Source organism: Oncorhynchus kisutch, linkage group LG19, assembly GCF_002021735.2.
Source record: "Oncorhynchus kisutch isolate 150728-3 linkage group LG19, Okis_V2, whole genome shotgun sequence".
In the NCBI taxonomy this organism is placed as follows: domain Eukaryota; kingdom Metazoa; phylum Chordata; class Actinopteri; order Salmoniformes; family Salmonidae; genus Oncorhynchus; species Oncorhynchus kisutch.
In genome coordinates this window covers 63164837-63183067 of record NC_034192.2, presented here as the reverse complement: position 1 = coordinate 63183067, position 18231 = coordinate 63164837, and the positions used below count along the sequence as shown (strand labels likewise).

Here is an 18231-nt window from a genome sequence, read left to right as displayed (position 1 = left end):
CCTGTCAGAGATATAGACCAGCCCTACAGCCAGACTGATGAACTCTAGGATACCTGGAGAGGACAGAGACAACACCTGTCAGAGATATAGACCAGCCCTACAGCCAGACTGATGAACTCTAGGATGGAGAGGACAGAGACAACACCTGTCAGAGATATAGACCAGCCCTACAGCCAGACTGATGAACTCTAGGATACCTGGAGAGGACAGAGACAACACCTGTCAGAGATATAGACCAGCCCTACAGCCAGACTGATGAACTCTAGGATACCTGGAGAGGACAGAGACAACACCTGTCAGAGATATAGACCAGCCCTACAGCCAGACTGATGAACTCTAGGATACCTGGAGAGGACAGAGACAACACGTTACACCATACATACTAGATTTGGCCGATATACCATTTATACCGTATACCGTTTATACCGTTTACACCAAATACCGGGGTATTTCGAAATACCGACTGTATCATTTTCAATATCGTAAAATACAAGAAAGAAGAGCTTAGAACTATAAGGCTTTAATCCGTGTTGGGGTCCGGGAGGTGATCACTGAGTAGGCTGGGAGATGGGCCTGGCTCATGGCTAGCTTCGTGGCTGGGTCACTCGGTGGCAGCTGTGATGATCAGGAGCTGTGATGATCAGGAGTAAAGGTCCAGGGCTTAGGCAAGAATCCGGTGTTGTAGTGGAGAAACAGTCCGATACTGGCCATTATTATCCAGGCTAAAACAAACAGCTGGTGACTGTGCAGAGGGTAAAGGCCGCTAGCAGTGGCTGACAATGACTAAATAGCTGTTACCCTCCTGATGGCTGCGTGGGCCGTTGCCAAGCTACGCCGTGACGAGAAGGAGGGTCGCCATGGAAGCATGGGGCGCTGGCCCGGGTGGAGCCGCCGCGGGTGCAGTTCTTGGTGGTAGCAGCAAATATTCATACGAGACCTTTGTAGACTTGAGCCCCAAATGGAATCCTATTCCCTATATAGTGCACTACTTTAGACCAGAGCCCTATGGAACACTATTCCCTATATAGTGCACTACTTTAGACCAGAGCCCTATGGAACCCTATTCCCTATATAGTGCACTACTTTAGACCAGGGCCCTATGGAACCCTATTCCCTATATAGTACACTATTTTAGACTAGAGCCCTATGGAACCCTATTTCCTATATAGTGCACTACTTTAGACCAGAGCCCTATGGAACCCTATTCCCTATATAGTGCACTACTTTAGACCAGAGCCCTATGGAACCCTATTCCCTATATAGTGCACTACTTTAGACCAGAGCCCTATGGAACCCTATTCCCTATATAGTGCACTACTTTAGACCAGAGCCCAATGGAACCCTATTCCCTATATAGTGCACTACTTTAGACCAGAGCCCTATGGAACCCTATTCCCTATATAGTACACTACTTTAGACCAGAGCCCTATGGAACCCTATTCCCTATATAGTGCACTACTTTAGACCAGAGCCCTATGGAACCCTATTCCCTATATAGTGCACTACTTTAGACCAGAGCCCTATAGAACCATATTCCCTATATAGTACACTACTTTTGACCAGAGCCCTATGGAACCCTATTCCCTATATAGTGCACTACTTTAGACCAGAGCCCTATAGAACCCTATTCCCTATATAGTACACTACTTTAGACCAGAGCCCTATGGAACCCTATTCCCTATATAGTGCACTACTTTAGACCAGAGCCCTATGGAACCCTATTCCCTATATAGTACACTATTTTAGACCAGAGCCCTATGGAACCCTATTCCCTATATAGTGCACTACTTTAGACCAGAGCCCTATGGAACCCTATTCCCTATATAGTGCACTACTTTAGACCAGAGCCCTATGGAACCCTATTCCCTATATAGTACACTACTTTAGACCAGAGCCCTATGGAAACCTATTCCCTATATAGTGCACTACTTTAGACCAGAGCCCTATGGAACCCTATTCCCTATATAGTACACTACTTTAGACCAGAGCCCTATGGAACCCTATTCCCTATATAGTACACTACTTTAGACCAGAGCCCTATGGAAACCTATTCCCTATATAGTGCACTACTTTAGACCAGAGCCCTATGGCACCCTATTCCCTATATATTACACTACTTTACAGCCCTATGGAACCCTATTCCCTATATAGTGCACTACTTTAGAGCCCTATGGAACCCTATTCCCTATATAGTGCACTACTTTAGACCAGCCCTATGGAACCCTATTCCCTACATAGTGCACTACTTTAGACCAGCCCTATGGCACCCTATTCCCTATGCCATAGGGCTCTGGTATAAAGTAGTGCGCTATATAGGGAATAAGGTTCCATAGGGCTCTGGTCTAAAGTAGGGAATATGGTGCCATTTGAAATGTAGCCAATGATAGGGACTGAGTTGTGGACAGCTGATCTCAGTCGTTATGGGGTGCAGAGAGAAACAGAAGCTCCCCACTAGTTCTAGATGTTTCTCTTTATGGTCTTCGTCCCAAATGGCACCGTATAATTCCCTTTATAGTGTGCTACTTTTGTCCAGAGCCCATAGACAGAACACATTGAATGTTTTCCCACAGTATTTGGTCTCTACCTGAAGCCTGAACAGGGATGTTTTCTAATAGTTGATATAAACTGTGGATAAACACTACTACAGCTGATGCAGAACTATAACCCAATACAGGTGTTATTAGTGTTTATCGTCCAGTCCTCCCCTGGCCAGGACACGACAACACCTGGGCATGTAGTGTAGTGCACTATGTAATGTATTTGTATTGCACTACTTTTGACCAGGGCAATAGGATGCCATTTGTGATGCAAACAGCCTCGTCCTGCTCCCTAATCCTCTACGATGATGCTGCCAGGGAATGAAAGACCAGCTCTCTCTGATCCTCTACGATGATGCTGCCAGGGAATGAAAGACCAGCTCTCTTTGATTCTCTACGATGATGCTGCCAGGGAATGAAAGACCAGCTCTCTCTGATCCTCTACGATGATGCTGCCAGGGAATGAAAGACCATCTCTCTCTGATCCTCTACGATGATGCTGCCAGGGAATGAAAGACCAGCTCTCTCTGATCCTCTACGATGATGCTGCCAGGGAATGAAAGACCAGCTCTCTTTGATCCTCTACGATGATGCTGCCAGGGAATGAAAGACCAGCTCTCTCTGATCCTCTACGATGATGCTGCCAGGGAATGAAAGACCAGCTCTCTCTGATCCTCTACGATGATGCTGCCAGGGAATGAAAGACCAGCTCTCTCTGATCCTCTACGATGATGCTGCCAGGGAATGAAAGACCAGCTCTCTCTGATCCTCTACGATGATGCTGCCAGGGAATTAAAGACCATCTCTCTCTGATCCTCTACGATGATGCTGCCGGGGAATGAAAGACCAGCTCTCTCTGATCCTCTACGATGATGCTGCCAGGGAATTAAAGACTAGCTCTCTCTCTGATCCTCTACGATGATGCTGCCAGGGAATGAAAGACCAGCTCTCTCTGATCCTCTACGATGATGCTGCCAGGGAATTAAAGACCAGCTCTCTCTGATCCTCTACGATGATGCTGCCAGGGAATTAAAGACCAGCTCTCTTTGATCCTCTACGATGATGCTGCCAGGGAATTAAAGACCATCTCTCTCTCTGATCCAGTACGATGATGCTGCCAGGGAATTAAAGACCAGCTCTCTTTGATCCTCTACGATGATGCTGCCAGGGAATTAAAGACCATCTCTCTCTCTGATCCTCTACGATGATGCTGCCAGGGAATTAAAGACCAGCTCGCTTTGATCCTCTACGATGATGCTGCCAGGGATTTAAAGACCATCTCTCTCTCTGATCCTCTACGATGATGCTGCCAGGGAATTAAAGACCATCTCACTCTCTGATCCTCTACGATGATGCTGCCAGGGAATTAAAGACCAGCTCTCTCTCTGATCCAGTACGATGATGCTGCAAGGGAATTAAAGACCAGCTCTCTTTGATCCTCTACGATGATGGTGCCAGGGAATTAAAGACCATCTCTCTCTCTGATCCTCTACGATGATGCTGCCAGGGAATTAAAGACCAGCTCTCTTGATCCTCTACGATGATGCTGCCAGGGAATGAAAGACCAGCTCTCTTTGATCCTCTACGATGATGCTGCCAGGGAATGAAAGACCAGCTCTCTCTGATCCTCTACGATGATGCTGCCAGGGAATTAAAGACCAGCTCTCTCTGATCCTCTACGATGATGCTGCCAGGGAATTAAAGACCAGCTCTCTCTGATCCTCTACGATGATGCTGCCAGGGAATTAAAGACCAGCTCTCTTTGATCCTCTACGATGATGCTGCCAGGGAATTAAAGAGCATCTCTCTCTCTGATCCAGTACGATGATGCTGCCAGGGAATTAAAGGCCAGCTCTCTTTGAACTTCTATGATGATGCTGCCAGGGAATTAAAGACCAGCTCTCTCTGATCCTCTACGATGATGCTGCCAGGGAATTAAAGACCAGCTCTCTTTGATCCTCTACGATGATGCTGCCAGGGAATTAAAGACCAGCTCTCTCTCTGATCCAGTACGATGATGCTGCCAGGGATTTAAAGACCAGCTCTCTCTCTGATCCTCTACGATGATGCTGCCAGGGAATTAAAGAGCATCTCTCTCTCTGATCCAGTACGATGATGCTGCCAGGGAATTAAAGGCCAGCTCTCTTTGAACTTCTATGATGATGCTGCCAGGGAATTAAAGACCAGCTCTCTCTGATCCTCTACGATGATGCTGCCAGGGAATTAAAGACCAGCTCTCTTTGATCCTCTACGATGATGCTGCCAGGGAATTAAAGACCAGCTCTCTTTAATCCTCTACGATGATGCTGCCAGGGAATTAAAGAGCATCTCTCTCTCTGATACAGTACGATGATGCTGCCAGGGGAATTAAAGGCCAGCTCTCTTTGAACTTCTATGATGATGCTGCCAGGGATTAAAGACCAGCTCTCTCTGATCCTCTACGATGATGCTGCCAGGGAATTAAAGACCAGCTCTCTTTGATCCTCTACGATGATGCTGCCAGGGAATTAAAGACCAGCTCTCTCTCTGATCCAGTACGATGATGCTGCCAGGGATTTAAAGACCAGCTCTCTCTCTGATCCTCTACGATGATGCTGCCAGGGAATGAAAGACCAGCTCTCTCTGATCCTCTACGATGATGCTGCCAGGGAATTAAAGACCATCTCTCTCTGATCCTCTACGATGATGCTGCCAGGGAATGAAAGACCAGCTCTATCTGATCCTCTACGATGATGCTGCCAGGGAATTAAAGACTAGCTCTCTCTCTGATCCTCTACGATGATGCTGCCAGGGAATTAAAGACCAGCTCTCTTTGATCCTGTACGATGATGCTGCCAGGGAATTAAAGACCATCTCTCTCTCTGATTCAGTATGATGATGCTGCCAGGGAATTAAAGACCAGCTCTCTTTGATTCTCTACGATGATGCTGCCAGGGATTTAAAGACCATCTCTCTCTCTGATCCAGTACGATGATGCTGCCAGGGAATTAAAGACCAGCTCTCTTTGATCCTCTATGATGATGCTGCCAGGGAATTAAAGACCATCTCTCTCTCTGATCCTCTACGATGATGCTGCCAGGGAATTAAAGACCATCTCTCTCTCTGATCCAGTACGATGATGCTGCCAGGGAATTAAAGACCAGCTCTCTTTGATCCTCTACGATGATGCTGCCAGGGAATTAAAGACCAGCTCTCTCTGATCCTCTACGATGATGCTGCCAGGGAATTAAAGACCAGCTCTCTTTGATCCTCTACGATGATGCTGCCAGGGAATTAAATAGCATCTCTCTCTCTGATCCAGTACGATGATGCTGCCAGGGAATTAAAGGCCAGCTCTCTTTGAACTTCTATGATGATGCTGCCAGGGAATTAAAGACCAGCTCTCTCTGATCCTCTACGATGATGCTGCCAGGGAATTAAAGACCAGCTCTCTCTCTGATCCTCTACGATGATGCTGCCAGGGAATTAAAGACCAGCTCTCTCTCTGATCCAGTACGATGATGCTGCCAGGGATTTAAAGACCAGCTCTCTCTCTGATCCTCTACGATGATGCTGCCAGGGAATTAAAGAGCATCTCTCTCTCTGATCCAGTACGATGATGCTGCCAGGGAATTAAAGGCCAGCTCTCTTTGAACTTCTATGATGATGCTGCCAGGGAATTAAAGACCAGCTCTCTCTGATCCTCTACGATGATGCTGCCAGGGAATTAAAGACCAGCTCTCTTTGATCCTCTACGATGATGCTGCCAGGGAATTAAAGACCAGCTCTCTTTGATCCTCTACGATGATGCTGCCAGGGAATTAAAGAGCATCTCTCTCTCTGATCCAGTACGATGATGCTGCCAGGGAATTAAAGGCCAGCTCTCTCTGATCCTCTACGATGATGCTGCCAGGGAATTAAAGACCAGCTCTCTTTGATCCTCTACGATGATGCTGCCAGGGAATTAAAGACCAGCTCTCTCTCTGATCCAGTACGATGATGCTGCCAGGGATTTAAAGACCAGCTCTCTCTCTGATCCTCTACGATGTGACTGCCAGGGAATTAAAGACCAGCTCTCTTTGATCCTCTACGATGATGCTGCCAGGGAATTAAAGACCAGCTCTCTCTCTGATCCAGTACGATGATGCTGCCAGGGATTTAAAGACCAGCTCTCTCTCTGATCCTCTACGATGATGCTGCCAGGGAATTAAAGACCAGCTCTCTCTCTGATCCAGTACGATGATGCTGCCAGGGATTTAAAGACCAGCTCTCTCTCTGATCCTCTACGATGATGCTGCCAGGGAATTAAAGAGCAGAACTCTCTGACCCTGGTGACATTATTCATTTTAATCAAACCCATCTCCTCCGTCTCTCTTCTCTCTCCCAGCCTCCCCAGCACTGACACCTGCTCTAACCCAAAGTGAAGCCAGAAAGAAACACCATCCGGGTTGGGGCAGACCACCCAACCCTCTCTAGACCTCCTCAGCCCTGTTTATCCCTCCTCAGCCCTGTTCAGCCCTCCTCAGCCCTGTTCAGCCTTCCTCAGCCCTGTTCAGCCCTGTTCAGCCCTCCTCAGCCCTGTTCAGCCCTCCTCAGCCCTGTTCAGCCCTGTTCAGCCCTCCTCAGCCCTGTTCAGCACTCCCCAGCCCTGTTCAGCCCTGTTCAGCCCTCCTCAGCCCTGTTCAGCCCTGTTCAGCACTCCCCAGCCCTGTTCAGCCCTGTTCAGCCCTCCTCAGCCCTCCTCAGCCCTGTTCAGCCCTCCTCAGCCCTGTTCAGCCTTCCTCAGCCCTGTTCAGCCCTGTTCAGCACTCCCTAGCCCTGTTCAGACCTGTACACCACCGGCTCTCTCTGTCTGTCTCTTTCCCCATATCTCTCTCTCATCTCTCTCTGTCTCTCTCTCTCTCTCTGTCTCTCTCTTTCCCCATCTCTCTCTCTCTGTCCCCATCTCTCTCTCTCTCCTCATCGCTCTCTGTCTGTCTCTTTCCCCATCTCTCTCTCTCATCTCTCTCTGTCTCTCTCTGTCCCCATCTCTCTCTCTCTCCTCATCTCTCAATTCAATTCAATTCAAGGGGCTTTATTGGCATGGGAAACATGTGTTAACATTGCCAAAGCAAGTGAGGTAGATAATACACAAAAGTGGAATAAAAAATAAAAATGAACAGTAAACATTACACATACAGAGGTTTCAAAACAATTAAGACATTACAAATGTCATATTATACATATATATATATATACATACACAGTGTTGTAACGATGTAAAAATTGTTAAATAACACAAGGGAAAATAAATATTCATAAATATGGGTTGTATTTACAATGGTGTTTGTTCTTCACTGGTTGCCCTTTTCTTGTGGCAACAGGTCACAAATCTTGCTGCTGTGTTGGCACACTGGGGCGGCAGGGTAGCCTAGTGGTTAGACTAGTAACCGGAAGGTTGCAAGTTCAAACCCCCGAGCTGACATGGTACAAATCTGTCGTTCTGCCCCTGAACAAGGCAGTTAACCCACTGTTCCTAGGCCATCATTGAAAATAAGAATGTGTTCTTAACTGACTTGCCTAGTTAAATCAATCGAGATGATAATCGAGTTTATCAAAATTTGATTTTTAAAAATTCTTTGTGGATCTGTGTAATCTGAGGGAAATATGTCTCTCTAATATGGTCATACGTTGGACAGGAGGTTAGGAAGTGCAGCTCAGTTTCCACCTCATTTTGTGGGCAGTGTGCACATAGCCTGTCTTCTCTTCAGAGCCAGGTCTGTCTACGTCAGGCTTTCTCAATAGCAAGGCTATGCTCACTAAGTCTGTACATAGTCAAAGCTTTCCTTAAGTTTGGGTCAGTCACAGTGGACAGGTATTCTGCTAGATAATATACAAAAGTGAAATAAACAATAAAACTGAACAGTAAACATTACACTCACAGAAGCTTCAAAAGAATAAAGACATTTCTAATGTCATATTATGTCTATATACAGTGTTGTAATGATGTTCTTCACTGGTTGCCCTTTTCTTGTGGCAACAGGTCACAAATCTTGCTGCTGTGATTGCATGCTGTGGTATGCTCTCTCTCTCTCCCCCCCTCTCTCTCTGTCTCCCTCCTCCCATCTCCCTCTCTGTCTCTGTCCCCACCACTCTCTCTCTTCCCATCTCTCTCTCTCACCCCTCACTCTCTCTCTCACCCCTCACTCTCTCTCTCCCCCCCCTCTCTCTCTGTCTCCCTCCTCCCATCTCCCTCTCTGTCTCTGTCCCCACCACTCTCTCTCTTCCCATCTCTCTCCCCCCCCCCCTCTCTCTCTGTCTCCCTCCTCCCATCTCCCTCTCTGTCTCTGTCCCCACCACTCTCTCTCTTCCCATCTCTCTCTCTCACCCCTCACTCTCTCACTCCCCCCCCCTCTCTCTGTCTCCCTCCTCCCATCTCCCTCTCTGTCTCTGTCCCCACCACTCTCTCTCTTCCCATCTCTCTCTCTCACCCCTCACTCTCTCTTTCTCTCTCCCCCTCTCTCTCTGTCTCCCACTTTCCATCTCTCTCTCTGTCTCTGTCCCCACCACTCTCTCTCTTCCCATCTCTCTCTGTCTCTGTCCCCACCACTCTCTCTCTTCCCATCTCTCTCTCTCACCCCTCACTCTCTCTTTCTCTCTCCCCCTAGCTCTCTCTCTGTCTCTCTCTTTCCCCATCTCTCTCATCTCTGCACATAGCCTGTCTTCTCTTCAGAGCCAGGTCTGTCTACGTCAGGCTTTCTCAATAGCAAGGCTATGCTCACTAAGTCTGTACATAGTCAAAGCTTTCCTTAAGTTTGGGTCAGTCACAGTGGACAGGTATTCTGCTAGATAATATACAAAAGTGAAATAAACAATAAAACTGAACAGTAAACATTACACTCACAGAAGCTTCAAAAAGAATAAAGACATTTCTAATGTCATATTATGTCTATATACAGTGTTGTAATGATGTTCTTCACTGGTTGCCCTTTTCTTGTGGCAACAGGTCACAAATCTTGCTGCTGTGATTGCATGCTGTGGTATGCTCTCTCTCTCTCCCCCCCCCTCTCTCTCTGTCTCCCTCCTCCCATCTCCCTCTCTGTCTCTGTCCCCACCACTCTCTCTCTTCCCATCTCTCTCTCTCACCCCTCACTCTCTCTCTCACCCCTCACTCTCTCTCTCCCCCCCCCTCTCTCTGTCTCCCTCCTCCCATCTCCCTCTCTGTCTCTGTCCCCACCACTCTCTCTCTTCCCATCTCTCTCTCTCACCCCTCACTCTCTCTCTCACCCCTCACTCTCTCTCTCCCCCCTCTCTCTCTGTCTCCCTCCTCCCATCTCCCTCTCTGTCTCTGTCCCCACCACTCTCTCTCTTCCCATCTCTCTCTCTCCCCCCCCTCTCTCTCTGTCTCCCTCCTCCCATCTCCCTCTCTGTCTCTGTCCCCACCACTCTCTCTCTTCCCATCTCTCTCTCTCACCCCTCACTCTCTCACTCCCCCCCCCCTCTCTCTGTCTCCCTCCTCCCATCTCCCTCTCTGTCTCTGTCCCCACCACTCTCTCTCTTCCCATCTCTCTCTCTCACCCCTCACTCTCTCTTTCTCTCTCCCCCTCTCTCTCTGTCTCCCACTTTCCATCTCTCTCTCTGTCTCTGTCCCCACCACTCTCTCTCTTCCCATCTCTCTCTCTCACCCCTCACTCTCTCTTTCTCTCTCCCCCTAGCTCTCTCTCTGTCTCTCTCTTTCCCCATCTCTCTCCCCCTCGCTCTCTCTCTTCCCCTCGCTCTCTCTCTCTCTGTTTCTCTCTTTCTCTCTCTCTGTCTATCTCTTACCCATCACACACTCTCTCTCTCTAACCTCCCATCTCTCTCTCCATCTCTCTCTCTCTCTTTCCCCATCAAGCTCTCTCTCTCCCCTTTCCCCATCTTCCTCTCTCCCTCTCTCCCTCCTCCTCTCTCTCCCTCTCCCCATCTTCCTCTCTCTCCCTCTCCCTCCCCATCTCTCTCTCTCTCCCTCTCCCCATCTTCCTCTCTCTCTCTCTCTCTCTCCCCCTCTCCCCATCTTCCTCTCTCTCTCTCCCTCTCCCCATCTTCCTCTCTCTCTCCCCCATCTCTCTCTCACCCCTCACTCTCTCTCTCCCCCCCCTCTCTCTCTGTCTCCCTCCTCCCATCTCCCTCTCTGTCTCTGTCCCCACCACTCTCTCTCTTCCCATCTCTCTCTCTCCCCCCGCCTCTCTCTCTGTCTCCCTCCTCCCATCTCCCTCTCTGTCTCTGTCCCCACCACTCTCTCTCTTCCCATCTCTCTCTCTCACCCCTCACTCTCTCTCTCCCCCCCCCTCTCTCTGTCTCCCTCCTCCCATCTCCCTCTCTGTCTCTGTCCCCACCACTCTCTCTCTTCCCATCTCTCTCTCTCACCCCTCACTCTCTCTTTCTCTCTCCCCCCTCTCTCTCTGTCTCCCACTTTCCATCTCTCTCTCTGTCTCTGTCCCCACCACTCTCTCTCTTCCCATCTCTCTCTCACCCCTCACTCTCTCTTTCTCTCTCCCCCTAGCTCTCTCTCTGTCTCTCTCTTTCCCCATCTCTCTCCCCCTCGCTCTCTCTCTTCCCCTCGCTCTCTCTCTCTCTGTTTCTCTCTTTCTCTCTCTCTGTCTATCCATCTTATCCATCACACACTCTCTCTCTCTAACCTCCCATCTCTCTCTCCATCTCTCTCTCTCTCTTTCCCCATCAAGCTCTCTCTCTCCCTTTCCCCATCTTCCTCTCTCCCTCCTCCTCTCTCTCCCTCTCCCCATCTTCCTCTCTCTCCCTCTCCCTCCCCATCTCTCTCTCTCTTCCTCTCCCCATCTTCCTCTCTCTCTCTCTCTCTCTCTCTCTCTCTCTCTCTCTCTCTCTCTCTCTCTCTCTCTCTCTCCCCCTCTCCCCATCTTCCTCTCTCTCTCTCTCCCTCTCCCCATCTTCCTCTCTCTCTCCCCCATCTCTCTCTCACCCCCTCCCCATCTCTCTCTCTCACATCACTCTCTCTCTCCCTCTCTCCCCATCTCTTCCTCAATTAAATTAAATTCAAATTCAATTCAACTCTCTTTCTCTCTCCCTGTCTCTCTCCCCCATCTGTCTCTCTCCCTCTCTCCTTATATCTCTGTCTCATCACTCTCTCTCCATCTCATCACTCTCTCCCCATCTCTCTCTCCCCATCTCATTCTCTCTCCATCAATCTTTCCCCAACTCTCTCTTTCTTTCCGTGGCAGGCAGGCAGTGAGCCTAACAGAGAAGCTGCACCTGCAGAATGACCTCACTCTCTCTCCATCAATCTTTCCCCAACTCTCTCTTTCTCTCCGTGGCAGGCAGGCAGTGAGCCTAACAGAGACGCTGCACCTGCAGAATGACCTCACTCTCTCTCCATCAATCTTTCCCCAACTCTCTCTTTCTCTCCGTGGCAGGCAGGCAGTGAGCCTAACAGAGAAGCTGCACCTGCAGAATGACCTCACTCTCTCTCCATCAATCTTTCCCCAACTCTCTCTTTCTCTCCGTGGCAGGCAGGCAGTGAGCCTAACAGAGAAGCTGCACCTGCAGAATGACCTCTCTCTCTCCATCAATCTTTCCCCAACTCTCTCTTTCTCTCCATGGCAGGCAGGCAGTGAGCCTAACAGAGAAGCTGCACCTGCAGAATGACCTCACTCTCTCTCCATCAATCTTTCCCCAACTCTCTCTTTCTCTCCGTGGCAGGCAGGCAGTGAGCCTAACAGAGAAGCTGCACCTGCAGAATGACCTCTCTCTCTCCATCAATCTTTCCCCAACTCTCTCTTTCTCTCCATGGCAGGCAGGCAGTGAGCCTAACAGAGAAGCTGCACCTGCAGAATGACCTCACTCTCTCTCCATCAATCTTTCCCCAACTCTCTCTTTCTCTCCGTGGCAGGCAGGCAGTGAACCTAACAGAGAAGCTGCACCTGCAGAATGACTGAATGGACAAGAGATGCAGGGAATGTGCATGTTTTCTCTGTGACCTCATGTGTCTGTGATAGTGATTGGAACCACACCTCCAATGATTCGTATTAATAGTAGAATTAGGAGAGAGAGAGCCGGTATGGTCCCTTTGAACCAGTTAAACAGAGAACCAGACACGGACCACTGCCTGTCCAGCTCTCTCTCTCTCTCTCTCTGAGGGGAGCCACCTGGCTGCCCGGTGCTCCCGCGCCCCGCTGAGGGTGGGTTGGACGGGGGAAGGAAGGCATGTGGCTGTCCTGCTGACGGGATAACACAGACACACACACACACACACACACGGACACACACGCACACACACACGCACGCGCACGGCACGCAAACACACACACACACACGGACACACACACACACACGCACACACGGACACACACGCACACACACACACGCACGCACGCACGCGCACGGCACGCAAACACACACACACCAGAAATCCTTCAGCAATATGACTAATCACATTCTGAGAAGTGGGCCATAATAGGAATCAAATGGACTGCATAACACATCTTCTGTTACGGTTCAATATATAACACATCTTCTGTTACGGTTCAATATATAACACATCTTCTGTTACGGTTCAATATATAACACATCTTCTGTTACGGTTCAATATATAACACATCTTCTGTTACGGTTCAATATATAACACATCTTCTGTTACGGTTCAATATATAACACATCTTCTGTTACGGTTCAATATATAACACATCTTCTGTTACGGTTCAATATATAACACATCTTCTGTTACGGTTCAATATATAACACATCTTCTATTACGGTTCAATATATAACACATCTTCTGTTATGGTTCAATATATAACACATCTTCTGTTACAGTTCAATATAACACATCTTCTGTTACGGTTCAATATATAACACATCTTCTGTTACGGTTCAATATATAACACATCTTCTGTTACCGGTTCAAAATATAACACATCTTCTGTTACGGTTCAATATATAACACATCTTCTGTTACGGTTCAATATATAACACATCTTCTGTTACGGTTCAATATATAACACATCTTCTGTTACGGTTCAATATATAACACATCTTCTGTTACGGTTCAATATATAACACATCTTCTGTTACCGGTTCAATATATAACACATCTTCTGTTACGGTTCAATATATAACACATCTTCAGTTACGGTTCAATATATAACACATCTTCTGTTACCGGTTCAATATATAACACATCTTCTGTTACGGTTCAATATATAACACATCTTCTGTTACGGTTCAATATATAACACATCTTCTGTTACCGGTTCAATATATAACACATCTTCTGTTACCGGTTCAATATATAACACATCTTCTGTTACGGTTCAATATATAACACATCTTCTGTTACCGGTTCAATATATAACACATCTTCTGTTACGGTTCAATATATAACACATCTTCTGTTACGGTTCAATATAAAACACATCTTCTGTTATGGTTCAATATATAACACATCTTCTGTTACCGGTTCAATATATAACACATCTTCTTTTACCGGTTCAATATAACACATCTTCTGTTACAGTTCAATATATAACACATCTTCTGTTACGGTTCAATATATAACACATCTTCTGTTACGGTTCAATATATAACACATCTTCTGTTACGGTTCAATATATAACACATCTTCTATTACGGTTCAATATATAACACATCTTCTGTTATGGTTCAATATATAACACATCTTCTGTTACAGTTCAATATAACACATCTTCTGTTACGGTTCAATATATAACACATCTTCTGTTACGGTTCAATATATAACACATCTTCTGTTACCGGTTCAATATATAACACATCTTCTGTTATGGTTCAATATATAACACATCTTCTGTTACGGTTCAATATATAACACATCTTCTGTTACGGTTCAATATATAACACATCTGTTACGGTTCAATATATAACACATCTTCTGTTACCGGTTCAATATATAACACATCTTCTGTTACCGGTTCAATATATAACACATCTTCTGTTACCGGTTCAATATATAACACATCTTCTGTTACAGTTCAATATATAACACATCTTCTGTTACGGTTCAATATATAACACATCTTCTGTTACGGTTCAATATATAACACATCTTCTATTACGGTTCAATATATAACACATCTTCTGTTATGGTTCAATATATAACACATCTTCTGTTACAGTTCAATATAACACATCTTCTGTTACGGTTCAATATATAACACATCTTCTGTTACGGTTCAATATATAACACATCTTCTGTTACCGGTTCAATATATAACACATCTTCTGTTACGGTTCAATATATAACACATCTTCTGTTACGGTTCAATATATAACACATCTTCTGTTTCGGTTCAATATATAACACATCTTCTGTTACGGTTCAATATATAACACATCTTCTGTTACGGTTCAATATATAACACATCTTCTGTTACCGGTTCAATATATAACACATCTTCTGTTACGGTTCAATATATAACACATCTTCAGTTACGGTTCAATATATAACACATCTTCTGTTACCGGTTCAATATATAACACATCTTCTGTTACGGTTCAATATATAACACATCTTCTGTTACCGGTTCAATATATAACACATCTTCTGTTACGGTTCAATATATAACACATCTTCTGTTACGGTTCAATATATAACACATCTTCTGTTACGGTTCAATATATAACACATCTTCTGTTACGGTTCAATATATAACACATCTTCTGTTACGGTTCAATATATAACACATCTTCTGTTACGGTTCAATATATAACACATCTTCTGTTACGGTTCAATATATAACACATCTTCTGTTACCGGTTCAATATATAACACATCTTCTGTTACGGTTCAATATATAACACATCTTCTGTTACGGTTCAATATATAACACATCTTCTGTTACCGGTTCAATATATAACACATCTTCTGTTACCGGTTCAATATATAACACATCTTCTGTTACGGTTCAATATATAACACATCTTCTGTTACCGGTTCAATATATAACACATCTTCTGTTACGGTTCAATATATAACACATCTTCTGTTACGGTTCAATATAAAACACATCTTCTGTTATGGTTCAATATATAACACATCTTCTGTTACCGGTTCAATATATAACACATCTTCTTTTACCGGTTCAATATAACACATCTTCTGTTACAGTTCAATATATAACACATCTTCTGTTACGGTTCAATATATAACACATCTTCTGTTACGGTTCAATATATAACACATCTTCTATTACGGTTCAATATATAACACATCTTCTGTTACCGGTTCAATATATAACACATCTTCTGTTACAGTTCAATATAACACATCTTCTGTTACGGTTCAATATATAACACATCTTCTGTTACGGTTCAATATATAACACATCTTCTGTTACCGGTTCAATATATAACACATCTTCTGTTACGGTTCAATATATAACACATCTTCTGTTACGGTTCAATATATAACACATCTTCTGTTACGGTTCAATATATAACACATCTTCTGTTACGGTTCAATATATAACACATCTTCTGTTACGGTTCAATATATAACACATCTTCTGTTACGGTTCAATATATAACACATCTTCTGTTACCGGTTCAATATATAACACATCTTCTGTTACCGGTTCAATATATAACACATCTTCTGTTACGGTTCAATATATAACACATCTTCTGTTACGGTTCAATATATAACACATCTTCTGTTACCGGTTCAATATATAACACATCTTCTGTTACGGTTCAATATATAACACATCTTCTGTTACGGTTCAATATATAACACATCTTCTGTTACGGTTCAATATATAACACATCTTCTGTTACCGGTTCAATATATAACACATCTTCTGTTACGGTTCAATATATAACACATCTTCTGTTACGGTTCAATATATAACACATCTTCTGTTACCGGTTCAATATATAACACATCTTCTGTTACCGGTTCAATATATAACACATCTTCTGTTACGGTTCAATATATAACACATCTTCTGTTACGGTTCAATATATAACACATCTTCTGTTACGGTTCAATATAAAACACATCTTCTGTTATGGCTCAATATATAACACATCTTCTGTTACCGGTTCAATATATAACACATCTTCTTTTACCGGTTCAATATAACACATCTTCTGTTACAGTTCAATATATAACACATCTTCTGTTACGGTTCAATATATAACACATCTTCTGTTACGGTTCAATATATAACACATCTTCTATTACGGTTCAATATATAACACATCTTCTGTTACCGGTTCAATATATAACACATCTTCTGTTACAGTTCAATATAACACATCTTCTGTTACGGTTCAATATATAACACATCTTCTGTTACGGTTCAATATATAACACATCTTCTGTTACCGGTTCAATATATAACACATCTTCTGTTACGGTTCAATATATAACACATCTTCTGTTACGGTTCAATATATAACACATCTTCTGTTACGGTTCAATATATAACACATCTTATGTTACGGTTCAATATATAACACATTTTCTGTTACGGTTCAATATATAACACATCTTCTGTTACGGTTCAATATATAACACATCTTCTGTTACGGTTCAATATATAACACATCTTCTGTTACCGGAAAGACAGAAAAAGATGCTGCTCTATCATCAAAGGCATCTCAACTCCTTGTGAAAGGAAACCCGGCAAATAAATAACCAGGTGTCAAATTTAAAAGTTGTTGCAAAAGATGTTGCACTTGGTCTTTGCGCACAAAACCACACCAAGTTCACATGCAACTAGTGGAAGCTTACCGAATCGGCTGTGGTCCTGTCTTGTCCCGTACACGGTCCCGTTGGGGAATATCTCCAGCTGGAATCCGGTTCGACAGTACAGCTGCCTCCGCCGCAGAATCCCTTTAAGGTGCTCGAATTCCGTCAGCGAGCCTCGCTGTAACCTCCCCTCGATCTGTCCCAGCCTCTCATCCAGTAACCCCGCTGGCGCCTCTGCCAAGGGCATACTTCCTAGTGCGGGGAAACTCTGTAAATCCAAGTCGAGTGTCCCTAGAAAGCCCCCAACCTCCGACATGGCGCACAACTGAAGGGATCTGTTAATGCAATTAAAATGTCCGTTGAATCAAGGAAGTTTATCGTTCAACATAGGAAGTCAAATCCCGTGCGCAAAAAGCCACGAAGGTATGCAACCCGGCGTAATGCGTATTTCACCTCCTCCTCAACTTCGTTAAATCGGTTCCTTTATTTAATGACGTGTCCTTTACTACTCATCACTTAGATTAGTGTGTTTATCAGACGGACAGGCTGGTTATATACATAATGGCTTTTCAAATGCAAGCCACGCCTGGCTGGCATCCCCGCTTTGCGTGCCGCATCATGAGTTTACTGCAAAAAATATATCGTTTCATTCCAACTTGGATTATTGTATGATGCTGCTGCTGCAGCCTTTTGTGTTTTTCGCTCTGGCCTCGTCCTGATGCCGCTGTAGGATCACTGGTCTTCTGTACTGTAGCAGGACAACCTCCCTGCTCGGCTCTCTGTGTCTTTCTGCTGATAAAACCACCACGGAACCAAGAGCAGGAAACTGGTGATAGTTTGTGGTGCATTGAAATAAGGAACAGATTCCGGAATGAAAGCCGCAATCATCATTAAAACACGGATGGAAGTTGACACAGAGCTGATAAACTACATGTTTCAGTGCATCATACTACCACATTCAGAATCCATCCATAAAGAACTCGTAAAAGACCT

General features: G+C 45.0%; 1 protein-coding gene across 1 annotated transcript in view; it reads right to left on the bottom strand.

Annotated features, from left to right (window-relative positions):
• The window catches only part of LOC116355026 (fibroblast growth factor 16-like), a 59727-nt gene extending 42035 nt beyond the window's left edge, over nt 1-17692 (bottom strand). Inside the window, exon 1 of the mRNA XM_031797969.1 lies at nt 17281-17692. Coding sequence (XP_031653829.1) covers nt 17281-17554 — 274 coding nt within the window. The 5' untranslated portion in view covers nt 17555-17692. The remainder of the gene's footprint in view (nt 1-17280) is intronic.
• Nucleotides 17693-18231: the final 539 nt, after the last annotated feature.